The following is a 21,201-nucleotide window of genomic DNA, read 5'->3' as shown; positions in this document are numbered from 1 at the left end:
TATATATAGCCAGGTGGCCCAGTGCAGTGGCTCACACCTGTAATCCCAGTGCTTTCAGAGGCCAAGGCGTGTGGATCACCTGAGGTCAGGAGTTTGAGACCAGCCTGGCCAACATGGCGAAACCCCGTCCCTACTAAAAATACAAAAAAATTAGCTGGGTGTGGTGGCGGGTGTCTGTAATCCCAGCTACTTGGGAGGCTGAGGCAGGAGAATTGCTTGAACCTGGGAGGCGGAGGTTGTAGTGAGCTGAGATCGCACCATTGCACTCCAGCCTAGGAGACAGAGTGAAACTCAATCTCAAAAAAAAAAAAAAAAAAAATTGCTAGGCATGCCAGTTATTCAGGAGGCTGAGGTGGGAAGACTGTGCAAGCCCCGCAGGCCAAGGCAGCAATGAGCCATGATCATGTCTCTGGACTCCAGCCTGGGCAACAAAGCAAGACCCTGTTTCAAAAAACAAAAAACACACACAAAAAAGGGGGGAAATACAAGAAATTAAACCAGGCTGCTCTTTACTGTAAGAATGCCTTCTGGCTCATGACACTTCCCTGGTCCACTGAGGGCTAAGCATGGTCATATTCTTTGTCAACTTAATCTCCCCACTTCCAAGTTGCTGCTTAATCTCTACCAAGCCCCTCAAACTTTTCTTGTGAAAGTCATCAGTATTTACTAAAAACAAACAGTCCCTTTATTGCTTGCTCTCTCCAACATTTGGATTTTCTGACCATACTCAAATCTAGAAAAACTCTTTTCTCTGGATATCAGGTCCCAAAGGCTCAGGATTTTCTTCCCTATCCCTGGCTGCTTTTTCTCAATTAATATTGGTAATCCCTATATATATTTTCAAAACATCATGTTGCACATGATCAATATACACAATTTTTATTCATCAATTTAAAAATAAATTTTAAAAAATATTGGTAATCCTCAGGATCCCATCCTTGGCCCCCAACTCCAGATGTGATCAGTCTAACCAACAGCCCCTGCGGCTGGACAGCCCTGTTCCCAGAACAAAGACCTACTCACATGAAGAGCTTTTTCTCTACCACAAAGAGTTCCACGGCCGACACGCTGCTGAAACACTGGTTGGTCGTCAGGAAGAAGAGAACCCCGGCTCTGCCATGAAAAGGGGAACCAAAGCACCACAGTCAACTCAGCATTCTTAGATAGATTTTCTACCCACAAAACTCTTTCCACAAATGACAGTGTATAAAGTTAGGCAGGAAAAAAGGGAAATTGCTCTGGTTAAAACAGGGAAGCGTGAACCCCATCAAGCCTCTCCCCATCTCTTATGTCTCCACAGTGGTACCCATGGGACTACATATTATAGCTCATTTTGAAATTCACAGTCTTGGATTGTTGTGGACTGAATTGCGTCTCCCCCCACCAAAATTCATATGTTGAAGCCCCAACCCACAATGTGATGGTATTTGAAGATGGGTCCTTTGGAAAGTAATTAGGTTCAGATGAGGTTCCAGGATAGGGAGGTGGGGAGAGTGAAACAGGAACAGCGTCCTAACAGGAAGAGACACCAGAGCTCTGCCACACAAGGAACAGCAAGAAGGCAGGTCTGCAAGCCAGGAAGAGGGCTCACCAGCACCCAGACTTTCAGACTAGAACCGAGAGAAAATACCTTTCTATTGTTTAAGACGCCTGCTTCACGGTATTTTGGTATGGCAACCAGGCCAACACATAATTTTAACTAACAAAAATGCCAAGTACCATTCCTAATGTACAAACAGAGAAGTGGTAAGCTAAATAAAGTCCACAAAGATTAAGATATTCAATTAGTCACTTTGATTTTAAAGTTGAACAAAGAATGTAAGTCATGTGGAAGCAAAATGAAAGATAGTGAAGGGAACCCTCAATCAACCCCTTATTTTGTGCATAATCTACATGCAGCACACCACCATCAGCAGGGCCGTGACATTAACCTTGACATGCTAAGACAGCCAGCCCTCTATGAGGTTTCCAGAGTGCTCAGAGGAAACCAAGTGACACTTACTGATAAAGAAACATCTAATTTGTGTATCGTAATTAAAAGGAACATTATTAGTGCTTCTTTCTCAGTGAAGTAATTGAGAGTTAAAAAGGAAAATGTTGGCCAGGTGTGGTGGCTCATGCCTGTAATCCCAGTACTTTGGGAGGCTAAGGCAGGAGGATCATGAGGTTCAAGACCAGCCTAACCAACATGGTGAAACCCCATCTCTACTAAAAATACAAAAATTAGCCGGGCGTGGTGGCAGGTGCCTGTAGTCCCAGCTACTCAGGAGGCTGAGGCAGGAATTGCTTGAACCTGAGACGTGGAGGTTGCAGTGAGCTGAGATTGCGCTACTGCACTCCAGCCTGGGCAACAAAGTGAGACACTGTCTCAAAATAAATAAATAAATGAATAAATAAAAAGGAAAATGCTAAGTTAATCTACACTTTGATACAAATATGAATTTTATGAAAGCATGCCAACATCCCTGAAACACCATGACAAAACAATATAATTGACAGTGAGGGTGTGAGTTGAAACGGAAAAAGAGGTAAGTGACACATCATTTAAATGGCATAAAAGGAAGAGAACATTTTTAAAAATGCAAACCCAAGTGAACAACACAATTACACTGAAAGAAAAAAAAAAAAGAGTCCATAGATACCTAAAGAACAAAGATTTAAGGGAACAGGCTAGGGTCTTTTTTGTTTTATTTTATTTTTAGAGACAGAGTTGCCCTCGGTCACCCAGGCTAGAGTATAGTGGCATGATCATAAACTCACTGCAACTGAGTTGAACTCCTGGCCTCAAGCAATCCTCCCACCTCGGCCTCCCAAAGCACTGCAGTTACAAGCGTAAGCCACGGTGCCCAGACAGAACAGTTTTAAAAGTATTTACATATAATTAAAATGAATGAAAAATAGCCAGGCCTGGTAGACATGCAGTTATCTCACTTTCTGCCCACAAACCTAATATCAAGTAAAAAGCTAATTTCAGAACATGGAATATAGTAAAGATTCAATTCAATTTGTTGTCTTATATCTATCAGTACAGTAATGTTCATAATGATTCTGAAAAAGTAGACAAAGGAAACATTCCTTCGAAATCCTAAGAAAATTTATTTTAAACACAGTTTTTTCTTATTAAGGAAATTCATTCATTCTAATTCTTTCAAGGTAGTAATCCACATCTGTTATATCTACTTATTGGTCTGAATATTTTTTATTTTGATTTTTAAATTATAAATTGGCATATTATGGTTGTATATATTTGTGGGGTACCAAGTGATATGATTCATGAATCATAAGTGTGAAATAATTAAATCAAGCTAATTAACACATCCATCGCCTCAAACATTTATTTTTTGTGGTAAAAGTATCTTAAATTTTAGCTATTCTGAAATTTATATTATTTACTGTGTTCACCACATTGTGCAATGTATCTCCAAAGACAAATCCTTATTCCTCCTGTGTAACTGAGGTCTTGAACCTTTTGACCATCATCTCTCCATTCCCTACACCCCTCCAGCCTCTAGTAACCACCATTCTACTGTCTCTTTCAGTTCCATTGTTTCAGATTCCACGTTGAATGAGATTACGTGACATTTCTGTGCTTAGCTTTCTGTATTTGGCTTATTTCACTTGGCTTAATATTCTCCAGTTCCATCCATGTTATTGCAAATGACAAAATTTCTTTTGTTTTCCATTGTGTATATATACCACATTTTCTTTATCAAATCAGACCCTTAGGCTGATTCCGTATCTTGGCTATTGTGAACAATGCTGCAATAAATATGAGGGTGCAGAAATTTCTTTGACAAACTGCTTTCACATCTTTGGGGTAAATATCTAGAAGTGAGATGACTGGATCCAAATACTATTTTTAAAGTATACCTTTTCCCTTAATATACACTGATTTGTTTAGCTATCACCACAACTGTATAAAGCAGTTATTCCAGAGGTAGCTATTAATTCAAAGATGCTCATACTCTACATATGATTAAAACCCAGTTTCTCAGTTACACAGGTTAGAGAAAGAGCAGAGAGTGCTTTCCTCTCTCAGAGAATTCATCCCCAAAGAAGAGAACTAAACCACTGGACTCCAAGCAGTTTTAAATTATGAAGTACTAATATTCACCCCTGAACAAAACTTTGAGAACCTGTTTCCAGAGATGATGCTGAAACATTTTTTCCTAATCAATAAATCATTAATCATCCCAGGAGGGATTAAATCATACACACAGGCCACTTTAATGTAGTTCAAATGCTTATTTAAAAAATGATAGTGAGGTCGATGGGAGGCAGTGGGAGGAAGAACATCAGGAAAAATAGCTAATGCATATTGGGCTTAACACCAAGGTGATGGATTGATAGGTGTAGCAAACCACCATGGCACACATTTACCTATGTAACAAACCTGCATATCCTGCGCATGTACCCTAGAGCTTTGGGGAAAAAAATGATAGCAAGCTTAAGTCAAAAATACAAATTATGAGCCCAGGAGTTCAAAGCTGCAGTGAGCTATGACTGCACTACCACACACCAGCCTGGGAAATATTGTGAGATTCTGTTTCAAAACCAAACAAATTAAAATAAGATGAATGCCTTATTTCTCCAGAAAACATCTGAAGAAACACCTGAAGTTCTTCTTTATTTCTCTGGATTTTTCTACCAAGAGCTTTAATGGCCAGATTTTCAGTCCTCTTTAAAGTTCCAGTTGAGGACCAGGTTACTCCATATACTCCACGTCCTTTCCAAATGCTTCCTCCTGCACAATATAAAAGGCCCACAGCCTTTAGAACCTGTGATATATTCTGTGCTGGGTTAAGAAATGGCATCTACATGGGACACAAACCATCAACTACTAGCAAGTCTGGAAATAATCCAGATACCTCAGGCCTCAGAGAGAGGAAAAGCATGAACAATGACATCACTCTGGTAAACGGCTGTTTAATAATAGTCTCATTGTAGAGTGACACTATCTGATTCCGTACAAAAGAATTTATTTTACTTGAGTGATGAATCAACTTTTATGCTTACTCTTTAAAAAACAATCAGCCTTTTCCAGACATCAGAATAGTAAAATGGGGAAGCTACCATCCACCTCCTCTAAATCACGGGGTGGTAACCTGAGACTATGGACAGCAAGCACTACGGAGCACAGTATCTGCCACAAGTGTTCTCCATACATGAAATAACCAGAACTCTGAGGGCTGTGAAATTTCTGAGTGCTTACGTTCAGAACACAACATATCAATAAAAAGTCTCCTCATAAAATGAGGTTTTAAAGGGCCCATTGTGACTGAAACTAGGTAAGGATCACAATACTAACAAAAGTGCTAACCATATAACAGGAAAAGCTGAGTCCCACCCCCACCATACCCCTAAGTCAAACACATATATTTAAAAAGTGACAGATATTAGTTCACAGGCAACAAAAGAAGAAACAGATCAACTGGACTACATCAAAATTAAAAACGTTTATGCATCAAAGGACACTGTCAACACTGAAAAGACAACCCAGGGAGTGGGGAAAAATATCTGCAAATCATGTATCTGAAAAGGGATTAATATCTCCTCAAAAATATAAAGCACTCCTTCGACAACAAAAAAAACAAACAATTCCAGTTTAAAATGGGCAAATGACTTGAATAGACATTTCTCCGAAGATCCAGTGGGTCTCTACTGTTCAAAAGGGAGAAGAAGAAAAGTGTTGGTAAGGACATAGAGAGACTGGAACACTTGTGCACCGCTGGTAAGAATGGAAAATGGTATGGCCACTGTGGAAGACAGTACAGTAGTTCATCAGAAAAATTAACAGAATGATTATATGACCCAGAAATTCTAATTCTGGGTATATATCTGAATAACTGAAAGCAGGAACTAAAATAGTTTTGGGGGGGTTTTTTGTTTGTTTTTTTAAGAGACAGGGTCAAACTCTGTCACCCCAGGCTGGACTGCAGTGGTGCAATCATAGCTCATAGCTCACTGCAGCCTAGAACTCTGGGACTCAAGCAATCCTCCCACCTCAGTCTCCCAAGTAGCTGGGACTACAGACACATGCCACCACACCTGGCTGAAAGAGATCTCTGTGGACCTAGGGAGCACTGTTTACAACAGCCAAAAGGTGAAAGCAACCCAAGTTTCCATGAATAGATGAATGGAAAAACAAAATGTGGTATGTACATACAATGGAATATTATTCAACCTTACAAAGGAAAGAAATCTGACACATGCCACATGAATGAGCCATAAAGACAATATGCTAAAGGAAATAAGCCAGTTACCAATGAATATCCACTGTATGATTCCACTTATATGAGGGTCTTAGAGTAGTCAGGTTCAGAGACAGAAAGTAGAATGATGACTGCCAGGGGTTAGGAGAGGCAGATGTGAGATGGGAAGTTATTGCTTAATGGGTACAGATATTCCATTTGAGAAGATGAAATGAATTCTAGAGCTGGATGGTGGTGATAGTTGCACAACAATGTAAATGTACTTAATGCCACTGAATGGTATATTTAAAAATAATTGGGCCAGGTGGAGTGGCTCATGCCTGTAATTCCAGCACTTTGGGAGGTCAAGGTGGGCGGACCCACCTGAGGTCAGGAGTTCAAAGCCAGCCTGGCCAACATGGTGCGACCCCGTCTCTACTAAAAATACAAAAATTAGCTGGGCATGGTGGTGGGTGCCTGTAGTCCCAGCTACTCGGGAGGCTGAGGCAGGAGAATTGCTTGAACCCGGGAGGTGGAGACTGCATTGGGCTGAGATCCTGCCACTGCACTCCAGCCTGGGCAACAGAGCATGACTCTGTCTCAGAAATAAACTGACTCATCCTACCCTCAATAAAAGAATGACATTTACACTATACTTGTCTTAAATTCAAATTCTTAATGGATTTTCATAAGATTGAAAAAAGTAACAGCACTTTCTTAAAATCAAAATCCAAACATTTACTTACCTGTTCTGAATTCCAGTAGTATCATTTTTTAGCCCAAAGTAAATGGCACCTATAACCAGTCCCAGTATGACTGTGACAATGATCTTTTCAAAAAGAAAAATGCAAAAAAAAAAAAAAAAAAGGAAAGAGTTTCAGTTAGAGATAAAAACTTATACACACAATTTATTAGTATAATATATATGGTTACATAATCAGATCTCGCCATTAAGATAAACACTCAATGACTTGACCAATGTCCCTGGGAGAAAATAAAACAGCATACGTTATTTAGACTGCTTCCTAAGTTAAAAATTAAGTTATCTGTGGTTTGGGGAGACTGGTAGGACACAAAGCACACTACTGGAACAGCTCTTCCTCCCATTGTACCACCCGGCAGTCAGTTCAGGGTCTGCTTCAGGTTACTGAGCTTGTGAATACCACACAGGGTAGCAGAGCAATGCAAGACTTGGCAAAGTAAAGTCCAGGTGCCTAAGAGTGTTGACCCTGAACTGAACTCTCAACCTTTGTGCCAATGAATGTGAGTCATTTTATATTTCAAGAGGTTCAAGTGAAAACAGGATATCTTTATTCTTAACATTAAAAATAAATAAAAATTTTGAAGCACACATTAAAAAAATTCTAACAATGGAATTTTGCACAGTGAGGAAAGAGGGGTGAGATGGAGCCCGCCTATCCAACCTCTAGGGAGTCCATGCCTGCACTGGAAAAGTGCATTGTCACTGTCACCAAAGCATTCGGCCAGCTTTCTCTGTACACACTCTGCAGGCTTCCACTACCCATCTCCTGTCACTGCTTCCTCATCGCTTCAGCCAGTGAGGCCTATAGCCAATGCTGCAGACCTAAGCTGCCAATTCTCTGCCGTTGTCACCATTCTTCACCACTCAGTAGATTTCTATAGCTCCTAAGGAGATTGGACAAACATCACTCTTGTTTCTAGGACACAGCATCTCTTAAGGACACTTCAATAAGCAAAGGGTTAAGGGTTATGTTATGAAATAATTTATTTGAGAAAATCCTACTTATATTTACTCATGAGTTAAATATTAAAAAACAAGAAATGGGCTGGGCATGGTGGCTCATGCCTGTAATCCCAGCACTTTGGGAGGCCGATGGGGCAGATTGCCTGAGCTCAGGAGTTTGAGACCAGCCTGGGCAACATGGTGAGACTCTGTCTCTACTAAAAAAAACACACACAAAAAAATTAGCCAGGCATGGTGGTGTACGCCTGTAGTCCCAGCTACTCAGGAGGCTGAGGCACAAGAATCACTTGAATCCTAGAGGTGGAGGTTGCAGTGAGCCGAGATCCTACCACTGCACTCCAGCCTGGGTGACAGAGTGAGACTGTCTCAAAAAATAAATTGATAAATAAATAAAAATTTTTAAAAAGGAGTGGTAATCTAAAGAAGACAAAATATCCTACCATATCTTGGAATCATCAAAGTTAAGAAAACAAAATCTCAATACTCCAACAGTCTAGTGGTATTAAGATTGAAAGTAACTGATCAAGGACACTTTTGGCATGAAGCACACCAAACTGCAAAAACAGTACCATGATCTGTGATAACTAGTTTGTGAAGAACCTAGCATGGAAAGAACATTATTTCAATCTTTCTGCTTAAGAGATATCTTTTAAAATTCACTTAGAAATTTTGGGGGGAAATCCATTATGCTGGCATATTTTCATTACCCTCAGAATATACTTCAACAGACCAAGCTTCCAAAATAAATGCAGATGACTGTATCCACATGCATTCATGCATGTGCATACAAGAGTCTATATTTTCACATAGTAAAACTGTCAAGAACATTCAATTCAGGATTTTTTTTTTTTTTTTGAGATGGAGTCTTGCACTGTTGCCCCAGCTGGAGTACAGTGGCACAATCTTGGCTCACTGCAACCTCCACCTCCAGGGTTCAAGCGAATCTCCTGCCTCAGCCTCCCCAGCAAATGGGATTACATGTGCCAGCCACCAAGCCCAGCTAATTTTTTGTACGTTTAGTAGAAATGGGGTTTCACTATGTTGGCCAGGCTGGTCTCGAACTCCTGACCTCATGATCCGCCCACCTTGGCCTCCCGAAGCGCTGAGATTACATGCATGAGCCACCATGCCCAACCCAGACTTTTCAAACTAAACATTCCACATGCTTTGTCAAGTTTTCATTCAAACTTGTTATCTTATACTAACACTGAGTATTATGATTAAGATGTTTCCTAACAGCTTCAAAGTTCTAAAAATGTTTTCAAAGTCAGCTTTCAAACATATTGACAAAATAATCAATCCCGTAACCTTGGCATGCTTTTATAAGGTGTGTCTGTGTTATTCTTTCTGGCATTAAAGAAAGGAAAACAAACACGTAAACTAAACAATGCACAAAGGAGTGCACAGACCCCATCTACTTCCAAGTTGAGCTGTTCAGAAAATACTTCGCACCTTAAATGAACATGAAATCTTCTCATACAGATAATGTATTCATTCTAAGATTTTCCAAATACAACCTTTGGTAGCCACATTATCAGAGGCCAAATTTGAATCATATAAAGAAATAACTAGTTCAAGCCAAAGTGCAGCTGTAAAGCAACAGATACAAGATTTATCAGCAGAGAGTCATAAAACATTTTAACAACTCAATTTTCAAGAACTCAGAATTAAAACATACAAAATTGTAAACCCTAAATCAGGAATCATTAAGCTATAGCCCACAGATCAAATAGGGCCAGCCACCTATCTTTGTTCACCCATGAGCTAAGAATGGTTTTTTACTTTATTTTTTATTATTTTTTAGAGACAAGGTCTCACTCTGTCACTCAGGCTGAAGTGCAGTGGTGTAATCATAGCTCACTGACATAGCTCACTGAAGCCTCAAAATTTCTGGTCTCAAGCAATCCTTCCACCTCAGCCTTTTGAGTAGCTAGGTCTACAGACATGCACCACCACACCTAGCTCATTTTACTAATCATTGAATAAAAAGTCAAAAAGAATATTATTTCTCACAATATAAAATTTACATGAAATTCAAATTTCAGTGCCCATGTATAATCTTTTATTGGAATAAAATGAAAGTTGCCTTTTTTTTTTTTAAAGAGGTCTTGGTTGGACACAGTCTTGGTTGGACTCACACCTGTAATCCCAGCACTGTGGGAGGCTGAAGTGGGTGGACTCACCTGAGGTCAGGAGTTCGAAGCCAGCCTGGCCAACATGGTATAATCCTGTCTCTACTAAAAATAAAAAAATTAGCTTGGCATGGTGGCAGGTGCTTGTAGTCCCAGCTACTCAGAAGGCTGAGGCAGGAGAATTGCTTGAACCCAGGAGGCGGAGGTTACAGTGAGCCAACACCGCACCACTGCACTCCAGCCTGGGCAACAGAGCATGACTCTCTCTCAAAAAAAAAAAAAAAGATAGGGTCTTGTTTTATTGCCCAGGCTGTTCTCACACTCTTGGCCTCAAGCATCCTTCTGCCTTGGTCTCCCAAAGTGCTGGGATTATAGACATGAACCACTGCACCTAGCCAGCCTTTCATTTATTATTGGAATACTGCCATATTTGTTTATTTACGTTATTAGCTATGGCTGCTTTCACACTAAAATGGCAGAGCTGACTACCTGAGACAAAGAGACAAAGACCACTTGGTCTGCAAAGACTAAAATATTTTACTACCTGGTCCTTTACAAAAAAAAATAAAAAAGTTTGCCTACTCCTGCCCTAAGATAATATTCCAGTTTTTCACAAATCTAAACAAAACTTGTCCTGCTAAACAGATGCTTAGGGAGATCCAAGGTTCTATTCTTAATCTAAGAGACTGCCACTACTCTGAACGTGGCTGGAATTCCTTTTGTGAAAGTGAGTCCACTGATGAGGCAGGGAAGCTAAACCTGGAGGCACTAGGCCAGGTGTTAGCACTGGAAGGAAGCCCAGTATCAAAACACGCAGAATTTCAGTGTGTGAAAAACAGCTATATTCCAATTATGCCCTCTCCAGAATTACCACATAGGTGATTTAGACAAGACATTTATAAACCACATTTTGAAGCAAGCTAGTTCAAGTTATTTTCCAAGTAAGAAAAATCTAACGCATACATCACACCAAAAGAGCAATTCATTACATCATTTCACCATTGACAATAAGTAACCCAGGTTGATTCTACCAGACTGATTTCCAAATGATATCAAATCTATGCTCAAAGAATAAAATTTTACCCTCAATTGATAGTATGTAAAAGTCCCAATGTTCTGACAGAAACACCAAATTATAAGTACTAAAAACATTTGGAGCAATTAGCAGTATGGCTCAACTAGGGATACAAGCTCTTAGATATATTTACATATATACTTAATTAGCAGTATGGCTATACATACATATATGTGGCTATACATATATACATATATAATATGTATATATACACATAATATATATACACACACATATATATACACACACACATATAATTAGCAGTATCACTCAACTAGGGATACAAGCTCTTAGATATATTTATATATATACTTAGGTATGGAAATTATGACGCACAAGTTTAAATGTCAGTAATATTTTACTACAGCCAACAATGTGCCATCTTTTAGTACTCAACAGAAACTCAATATTGTTCATAAAAATAACAGCCCCAAATTAACCAGCTAAATTGACTTCTTTGAAGACTAGACCAATAAATTGGGAGTACTTATGTTTTGGGTGACAGAGGGGTTAAGAATAACAGAAAAGGCCAGGCATGGTGGTTCACACCTGTGATTCCAGCTCTTTGGGAGGCCAAGGCAGGAGGATCACTTGAGCCCAGGAGATCCAGACCAGGACAACATAGTGAGACCCTGTTTCTACAAAAAATCAAAACATCAGCCAGGTGTTGTGTACACTTGTAGTCCCAGCTACTCGGAAGGCTGAAGTGTGAGGATCGCTTGAGCCAAGAGTTTGGGGTTGCAGTGAGCTATGATTGCACCACTGCACTCCAGCATGAGTGACAGAGTGAGACTCAGTCTCTAAAAACAAAACAAAAAAATGTTTAAAGAAAAGAATAACAAAAACCATAAGGAGTAATAATCACCAACTATCACAGAGCCAACCAAAGAATAAAGAAACATTATCTCATTTTGATTAACAGAAAGTTAATCTAACAATGAATAGCCTTGTTCTGTGAACTCAAATGTGCTTACTATGTTTGTATGATCTGTAAACTGTCTAAGGAAGGTCAATGATAAGGAATAGCACTTTTTGCACACAGGCTCTTCCCTTGGAGTGGCCAGGACATACTCCCTTCAGGTGTATTCAGTGACAGTAGGTGAAGGTTTCCCTGATCACCTGATTCCAACTGCAAATTAACCTTCTTCTCCCTACTTCTCTCTCTTCCTCCCCTTTCTCCACCCCTTCTCTGCTTAAAGTTTCCCCATAGTTCCTTCTACCATCTAACATGCTATGTATTTAATTTATTTATTATTTATCACACCTGTCTTCCTCAGAAAATTAGCTCCATGAGCAGAGTTTTATTTTTGCCCATTTTGTTAACTACTGAATTCACATCCCTAAAGCACAGCACAGGCCCTACAAGAACATGTTGAATGAACCAGTGAACGAAAGTGAAGAGCTACCGGAAAACTCCAAACATGGCTGACATTTCTTTCACAGTTTCCCAAAAAAAAAACCATTTTTCTACTCAGATTATTCATTACAGCTTGTCTAAATCACAAAACTTCTGAGTTAGGGTAGTCTAAGAAACCACTAAAAAAAAGAAGCTGGCCAGATATGGTGGCTCACACCTATAATCCTAGAATTGTGGGAGACTGAGACAGAAGAATCACTTGAACCCATGAGTTCAAGACCAGCCTAGGCAACACAGCAAAACCCCTTCTCTACACAAAACACAAAAATTAGCTGGGTGGTGTGATGTGCCTGTAGTCCCAGCTGTTCAGGAGACTGAGGTGTGAGGATCACTTGAGCCCAGGGAGGTCAGGGCTGCAGTGAGCTGAGTTCATGCCACTGCACTCCAGCCTGGGCAACAGAGTGAGACTCTGTCTCAAAAAAACAGAAGCTTTCCAAACGTAAAACTTAATTGTCCTTTATTTGTTCTGCTGACTGGTTCTATATCCCAGGTGGAGTGAAGATAACAAATAACTGGAAGGGTGGGTAGAAGACAAACATATCCTGAAGCAGATGATAACAGAACCACATTGTTCCCATTTAAGTATTTCAAAAGAATCTGCTGGTTACCTGAGCTATAGAGGCCTGGGGATTACCCAGCAAGTTTTTGAATGAACGCTTGGAAACCCATCTGAGCTGATGACAGAAGGAGGTGGTGTAGCTGATCTCCTTGAAGACTGTGATCTTCTTCTTCTTCTCACCCCCGGAGAGTTGATGTAATTCAGCTTTTGTCTCTTTGTAGAAGGAGGAGTTGACATAAATCTCGGCTAATTTTTCTATGAGTGGCTTATCCTGCTTGGAAGGCTCTATGATCTCCGTGGCTTTGCAATCAGTGGATAAAAAGGAAATATGAACAAAATAACAACTAATTTAGCCCATTTTTTCTGTGACCGCTTTCTTGGATTCTTCCCTAACACCTTCATTCTAAAGCTTTAGAAAGAAAAAATAGGCCAGGCACAGTGGGTCATGCCTGTAATCTCAGCACTTTAGGAGGCTGAGGCGGGTGGATTACAAGGTCAGGAGTTCGAGACCAGCCTAACCAACATGGGGAAACCCCACCTCTACTAAAAATACAAAAAAAATTAGCCTGGTGTGGTGGTGCGTGCCTGTAATCCCAGCTACTCAGGAGGCTGAGGCAAGAGAATTGCTTGAACCCGGGAGGTGGAGGTTGCAGTGAGCTGAGATCACACTACTGCACTCCAGCCTGTGCGAGACAGCAAGACTCCATCTCAAAAAAAGGAAAAATAGAAATAAAAAATTATGAGCTCTGTCATTAGAAAAGTATAACAGGTCAGGCACAGTGGCTCACTCCTGTAATCCCAGTATTTTGCAAGGCAGAGGCAGGAGGATCATGCGAGGCCAGGAATTCAACACCAGCCTGAGCAATGAAAAGAGACCCTGTCTCTATAAAAATAAATAAAGTAAGTAATAAATTAAAATATATATTTAAAAAGAGAAAAAGAAATAAAAAGAAAAGTACAGAGAACTAGGCTGTCTCCTGCCATAGTCTTAGGAATATAGCAAACCCACTGATGTTTTCCTATTTGACCTTAATTCTTTTAAAACAGACTTCTTACCATAGAGTTCTAATTCTTAATATAAAACTCCGGTCATGGCTGGGGGTGGTGGCTCACTTCTGTAATCCCAACACTTTGGGAGGCCAAGGTGGGAGGATCACTTGAGGTCAGGAGTTCGAAACCAGCCTGACCAACAGCGTGAAACTCCACCTCTACTAAATATACAAAAATTAGCTGGGTGTGGTGGCACAGGCTTGTAATTCTAGTTGCTCGGGAAGCTGAAGCAGGAGAATGGCTTGAACCCAGGAGGCAGAGGGTGCAGTGAGCCGAGATAGCACCATTGCACTCCAGCCTTGGTGACAAGAGCTAGATTCCGTCTCAAAAAAAAAAAAAAAATCTGGTTGTTGCTTCCTACTATATGCAAATGCATACATTGCCAAGTTTATTTTAAAAACACTATACAAACAGTGAGCATTTTAAAAAATGTTAACTCCTCTTGGAACTGACAACACCATATAAATTCTCATTTATAAATTAAATCAAAAACACCAGCAGCACTCACAGACAACAAAATGTTTGTGTTGACTGGGATCAGAAGACTGCATTAACAGAAATTCACGAAGTCACATTTTAATTAGCCACCACATTGTTAAATTTCAGCCAATTCAATTAGGCAAAAATCTGGGACTGTAACACATTCATATACCTTTAAAGTCTTCTTCTCTGTTTAATGCCACGGCAGTGGAATCTCCATTAATGATGTCCAAGAAGAAGTCCGCAGGGTTATTATAGGCCTCACAGTGATAACCTATGAAAGAAGGCAGCCCAAAAACACAAACATGATGGTCTTGGAAAATAAAGAGAAGTCACTTTCAGAGGGCAAGGGAGGTGAGGCTAGAGAAGACAGAATCTAACAACTTCTCCCTAACTTTCTTTCTCTCTTCTTCCCCCACTAATTTTACCTTTCTTTTTATATATTCAATCACACTATATATATATATTTGGTTTCTTTTTTTTTTTTTTTTGAGACAGGGTCTCCCTCTGTCACCCAGGCTGGAATGTGGTAGGGGATCTTGGTTCACTGAAACCTCTGCCTCCCGAGTTCAAGTGATTCTCCTGCCTCAGCCTCCCAAGTAGGTGGGATTAGAAGCGTGCATGACCACATCCAACTAATTTTTATATTTTCAGTAGAGACAGGGTTTCACCATGTTCGACCAGTTCGAGGCTGGTCTCTAACTCCTGGCCTCAAGTGATCCACCCACAAGTGCTGGGATTACAGGCATGAGCCACTGTGCCCAGCCTATCACACAATATTTCAGCAATTCTTTGTCTCCAGGCCAAAAAACAAAAGAAAAGGAAAGGAAAGGAAGAGAAAAGAAGAAAAGAAAGAAAAGAAAGAAAAGAAAAGAAAAGAAAAGAAAAAAAAAAAAGGAAAAGGAAAAGGAAAAGAAGAAGAAAACACTCCAAGCCAACCTTGGATTTGCAGGGCATTTTGCATTAGTGCTTGGTCCTTACCTATCGTAATTGATGAGACCTGAAATAGCTATCAGTATGCTCTGGTGCTTAACAGTACTTCCTCAAAAATCTAAATATAGACCCAAGAAAAAAATACCAAAAGCCCAGGTGTGTTTTGCTCTCTGAGTTCACCTAGGGAATGCCAGAATGATGGAACCCACATCAGCAATGACTGCTTCCCCACATACTAAATTCAGAGGTCCAGGGCCAGGTGCAGTGGCTCACATCTGCAATCCCAGCACTTTGGGAGGCCGAGACCGGCAAATCACTTGAGCCCAGGAGTTTGAGACCAACATAGCCAACATGGCAAAACCCCATTTATACTAAAAACACAAAAATTAGCCAGGTGTGTTGGCTTATGACAATAATCTCAGCTACTAGGGAGGCTGAGGCACAAGAATCGCTTGAACCTGGGAGGCGGAAGTTGCAGTGAGCTCAGAAAGCACCACTGCACTCCAGCCTGGGCGACAGAGTGAGACCTTGTCTCAAAAGTAAATTAATTAATTAATTCCAAAATCCAAATCAACTGCTGTGCTGCTATAATTCCAAATAGAGAACAAATCCCCTGAGCAGTATTCTTGATAGAACATGGCCAGCACAGCACAGCTGAACCGTTCAGCTTCAGATAATGAGATCATCTGAACTCAGTGTGACCTGAAATCTGACTCTTAGTTAATCCCCTTTTTTAAAAACTAAGAAACATGGCCAATGAATATCTAAAATTATATTTAGGATCATAGGGAATCATTTATAATCATATCCAAATATCTCTAAAATGAGGCAGACCGCACAAGCCATTAAAAAAACTCGCATATTTCTATCTAAAATTTTAAAAATCACACATTTCAATTTAAAATAAAAAGAATCATGTAGTCCAAGATTGTTAGAAATTTTGGTCCATCTAAGTCAGGTTTAGGACTAACCACTATATTGACCGATACCCACTCAAGCGCTAAAGTTGCAATCTACAGTTACCAGAAAATTAAGTAGTGTCTGCCGGGCATGGTGGCTCAAACCTGTAATCCCAGCACTTTGGGAGGCCATGGCAGATTGCTTTAGCTCAGGAGTTTGAGACCATCCTGGGCAACATGACAAGACCCCGACTCTACAAAAAATACAAAAATTAGCTAGCTATGGTGGCATATGCCTATAGTCCCAGCTGCTTGGGTGGCTGAGGTGGGAGGATGGCTTGAGCCCGGGGGGTTGAGGCTCAAGGAGTGAGTCAAGATTGTGCCACTGCACTCCAGCCTGGGTGACAGAGTGAGATCCCATCTCAAAAGAAAAAAACAAACAAACCCTAAAAAACAAAATTGGCTGGGCGCAGTGGCTCACACCTATAATCCTAGCACGTTGGGCAGCCCAGGCGGCAGATCAGAAGGTCAGGAGATCAAGACCATCCTGGCTAACATGGTGAAACTCCGTCTCTACTAAAAAAATACAAAACAATGAGCCCGGCGTGGTGGCGGGCGCCTGTAGTCCCAGCTACTCAGGAGGCTGAGGCAGGAGAATGGCGTGAACCCAGGAGGCGGAGCTTGCAGTGAGCCAAGATCACATCATTGCACTCCAGCCTGGGTGACAGTGTGAGATTCCATCTAAAAAAATAAAAATAAATACAATTAAGTAGCATCTCCATGAGTGCTCATCAGGGCAGACCAACATCATGTGCAAGGGGAAAAAATTATAAGGCCTCATCTGTTACATGGTCAAGAAGACAACCATATTAGGCCTTTCCAAAAATGTTCAAGTGACAGAATAACTGGCTATAAGGCCAACATATTAATTACTGAGCTTTTAAGAAATGGTCATTATAACTAGGAAGCAGAATATAGGCCCAGCAGAAATACTCATACACGCATGCACATTCAAGTAAGACAAGAAAGATACCTCAATAACAAGCTGTGGTGCACAATGAAGAAAAATACTAGCACCAAATGGAACAAATATATTTTGAAGTGATAGATTCTCATGGTATGTCTACCCAAAGACCAAACAGCACTCCTGCACACCCGCTTTGCTCTCCTTCAGGATTCTATTAATGGAGGGTTTTACAGCATTAAAAAGTCAACCATACCAGCTGATTCAAAGTATCCCAAGGCCTCCTGAGCAGGCCCATGGAACATAAGTCTTCCTGAGGCCAATAAGGTGAGGCTATCAAACAACTTGAAGATGGAATATCGAGGCTGATGAATGGAGAAGATGATTGTTCGTCCCTGCTTAGACATCCTAGGTTAAAAGTGAGACAATAATGAGTCATTAAATATCTGAAACTTGTACTTCTTGGTAACATACTCCATTCTTGCCTTTAGATTGTTTGCTTCTAGTTCAACTTGACTTTGTCTTACTAACTTTTCTTCTCATATTATTTACCTATAGTTAGAAACCTAAATTCAAAGCTTTTGTTAAAACAGAATAGGAATTTTCAAAGTATGTTGCATTGACAATCTAGAATCAACTAGAATGGTTATTAAAAATGCAGATTCTAGGACAGTCTTCCCAAACATTGAATTAGAATCTCTGAGAGTAGGTCTAGGGAATCTACATTTTAAGAAGCAACCCAGGTAATCTGCAAGTATTTTCAAGATTTGAGAACTAACCATGGACTACATATTAAAACGGTCATATATCTCATTCTGACTTATCATTTAGGTCTTCTGGCTCTTTAAAAATTAGTTTTCACTCTTCTGCCCTAATAATGCAATTAACATAACTGAGTACTTACTATGTCTTTGCTAAATACTTTAGAGATAACTTCATTTCAATTTTCACAGTATTATTATGAGGCAGTTCTAATATTATTATTATTACCCTCATTTTATAAATATGTCTTAAAGGATCAAGCAACTAAGCAACTGGCCAAGGGATCACTGTTAGTAAGAGACAAGGCTGGGATTTAATCTCTGGTCTAAGTCCATGGCCAAAACAGTGCTAACTTACCTTTTCACAGGAGTTATGACTTACAGGTTGATAAGGTTTGGCTGTGTGCCCACCCAAATCTCACCTTCAATTATAACAATCCCCATGTATCAAGGGCAGGGGCAGGTGGAGATAACTGAATCATGGGGGCAGTTCCCCCATACTATTCTCATGGTACTGAAAATGTTTCACAAGATCTGATGGTTTTATAAATGGGAGTTCCCCTGCACAAGCTCTCTTGCCTGCCGCCATGTACAACATGCCTTTGCTGCTTCTTTGCCTTCTGCCATAATTGTGAGGTCTCCCCAGCCATGTGCAACTGTGAGTCCATGAAACTTCTTTCCTTTATAAATTATCTAGTGTCAGGTATGTCTTTATTAACAGACATACCTAGCAGACATGAGAACAGACTAATATAGTAAATTGGTACTGGTAGAGTAGGATGTTGCTGTAAGATACCCAAAAATCTGGAAGCTACTTTGGAACTGGGTAACAGGTAGAAGTTGGAACAGTTTGGAGGGCTAAGAAGAAGACAGGAAGATTTGGGAAAATTTGGAAACTCCAGAGACTCGTTGAATGGCTTTGACCAAAATGCTGATAGCGATATGGACAATCAAGTCCAGGTTGAGGTGGTCTCAGATGGAGATGAGGAACTTGTTGGGAACTGGAATAAAGGTGACTCTTGCTATGTTTTAGCAAAGAGATTGGTGGCATTTTGCCCCTGTCCTAGATATTTGTGGAACTGTGAACTTGAGAGAGATGACTTAGAGCATCTAGCATAAGAAATTTCTAAGCAACAAAGCATTCAAGAGGTGACTCGGGTGTGTTAAAAGCATTCGGTTTTATTCACTCACAAATATATGGTTTGAAATTAGAACTTATGTTTAAAAGAGAAGCAGAGCATAAAAGCTCAGAAAATTTGCAGCCTGATGATGCGATAAAAAAGAAAAAATGCATTTTCTGAGGAGAAATTCAAACCTGCTACAGAAATTTGCATAAGTAATAGGGAGCCAAATGTTAGTCACCACGATAATGGGGAAAATGTCTCCAGGGCATGTCAGAGGTCTTTACAGCAGCCCCTCCCATCACAGGCTCAGAGGCATAGGAGGAAAAAATGGTTTCCTGGGCCAGGCCCAGGGCCTTACTGCTTTGTGCAGTCTCGAGACTTGGTGCCGTATGTTCCAGCCATGGTTAAAGGGGACCAACAGAGAGTTCAGGCTGTTGTTTCAGAGAGTGCAAGACTCAAGCTTTGGTGGCTTCCATGTAGTGTTAGTCCTGCCCTTCGCCTAGATTTCAGAGGATGTATGGAAATACCTGGATGTCCAGGCAGAAGTCAACTTCAGGGATGGAGCCCTCATGGAGAACCTCTGCTAGGGCAGTGCAGATGGGAAACGTGGGGTGGGAGCCCCTACACAGGGCCCCCAGTGGGGCACTGCCTAGTGGAGTAGTGAGAAGAGGGCCATCATAGCTTAAGACCCCAGAATGGTAGATCCAACAACAGCTTGCACTGTGCATCTGGAAAAGCCACAGACACTCAATATCAGCCTGTGAAAGCAGCCACATGAGGGGCTGTACCCTGAAAATCCACAAGGCCAGAGCCTCCCAAGGCCCTTGGAGCCCACCTCTTGCATCAGTGTGACTTGGATGTGAGATATGGAATCAAAAAAGATAATTTCAGAGCTTTAAGATTTGACTGCCCCTTTGTATTTTGGACTTGCATGGGACCTGTAGCCCCTCCATTTTGGCCATTTTCTCCCATTTGGAACAGATGTATTTACCCAATGCCTGTACTCCTGCTGTATCTAGGAAGTTACTAACTTGCTTTTGATTTTACAGGCTTATAGGTGGACAGAACTTGCCCTGTCTCAGATGAAACTTTAGATCATGAACTTTTGAGTTAAAGCTGAAATGAACTTTGGGAGACTCTTGGGAAGGCATGATTGGTTTCAAACTGTGAGGACATGAGATTTGGGAGGGAGGGACCAGGGGTGGAATGATATGTGTCCCCACCCAAATCTCACCTTGAATTGTAATAATATTTGTAATAATTATAATAACAATACACAGGTAGAAGAAGGGCCAAAATCACTGTTCGAAACTGTTACTATTCAAAATATTTTATGTGAAGAGTCACTTCAATTTTAACATTTTCTAAGAACCTACTGTATGCTAGCATGTATACAAAGACATTCTGGCTCAAAGAGGATCAGGCCAGTAGGTCAACAATTTCAGCACAATATGAAACAGAAGAAGCTAAGGATTCCTGGTAAGCAAAATGGGAGACTCATAACCCAGTCTGAAGATGATATAAGCAGAGTAAAAAAGGCCCAACAGGAGAAAGTTAAGAAGAAAAAGCACTGAAGGTGGAAGAATAAGATGAAAAAGATGTGAAATAAAAAGTCTACTCAGAAAACTAGAAAATGTTCAGTGTTACAGAGCAGAGAGATAGAAAAAATGTGTATGTGTGTATCTGTTGGTGTTGAGTAAAGAAGCTAAAGAGACAGCACAAAACAGGCCCAACCCTGCCCCCACCCTCATCACAGCAATCCTTCCCTACACTCTTACCTGCTTTGTTTTTCTTGATAATGCTTTTCACTTCTCAAGTGACTTTCCCTCCAACAGAAGAGGAAGAAATTGTTTTGATCGTTTCTGAACCCCCTGCACCAAGAATATCTGG

At 40.5% G+C, this 21,201-nt stretch overlaps 1 protein-coding gene across 7 annotated transcripts in view; it reads right to left on the bottom strand.

Moving 5' to 3' along the window:
- ABCG2 (ATP binding cassette subfamily G member 2 (Junior blood group)) overlaps positions 1–21,201 on the bottom strand; it is a 134,279-nt gene that overhangs the window by 8,826 nt on the left and 104,252 nt on the right. For all 7 annotated transcript variants that reach the window (XM_033214123.1, XM_033214124.1, XM_033214125.1 and 4 more), the window contains 5 exons: positions 17,683–17,834; positions 14,803–14,904; positions 13,150–13,400; positions 6,938–7,020; positions 1,024–1,113 (listed from right to left, as the gene is read on the bottom strand). In XM_033214123.1, the coding sequence (XP_033070014.1) occupies positions 1,024–1,113; positions 6,938–7,020; positions 13,150–13,400; positions 14,803–14,904; positions 17,683–17,834 (678 nt within the window). The remainder of the gene's footprint in view (positions 1–1,023; positions 1,114–6,937; positions 7,021–13,149; positions 13,401–14,802; positions 14,905–17,682; positions 17,835–21,201) is intronic.

This window comes from Trachypithecus francoisi, unplaced genomic scaffold (assembly GCF_009764315.1).
Source record: "Trachypithecus francoisi isolate TF-2019V2 unplaced genomic scaffold, Tfra_2.0 Lachesis_group1, whole genome shotgun sequence".
NCBI lineage: Eukaryota > Metazoa > Chordata > Mammalia > Primates > Cercopithecidae > Trachypithecus > Trachypithecus francoisi.
Note: the sequence above shows the minus strand (reverse complement) of the source record. Positions and strands in the feature narration are given on the sequence as shown.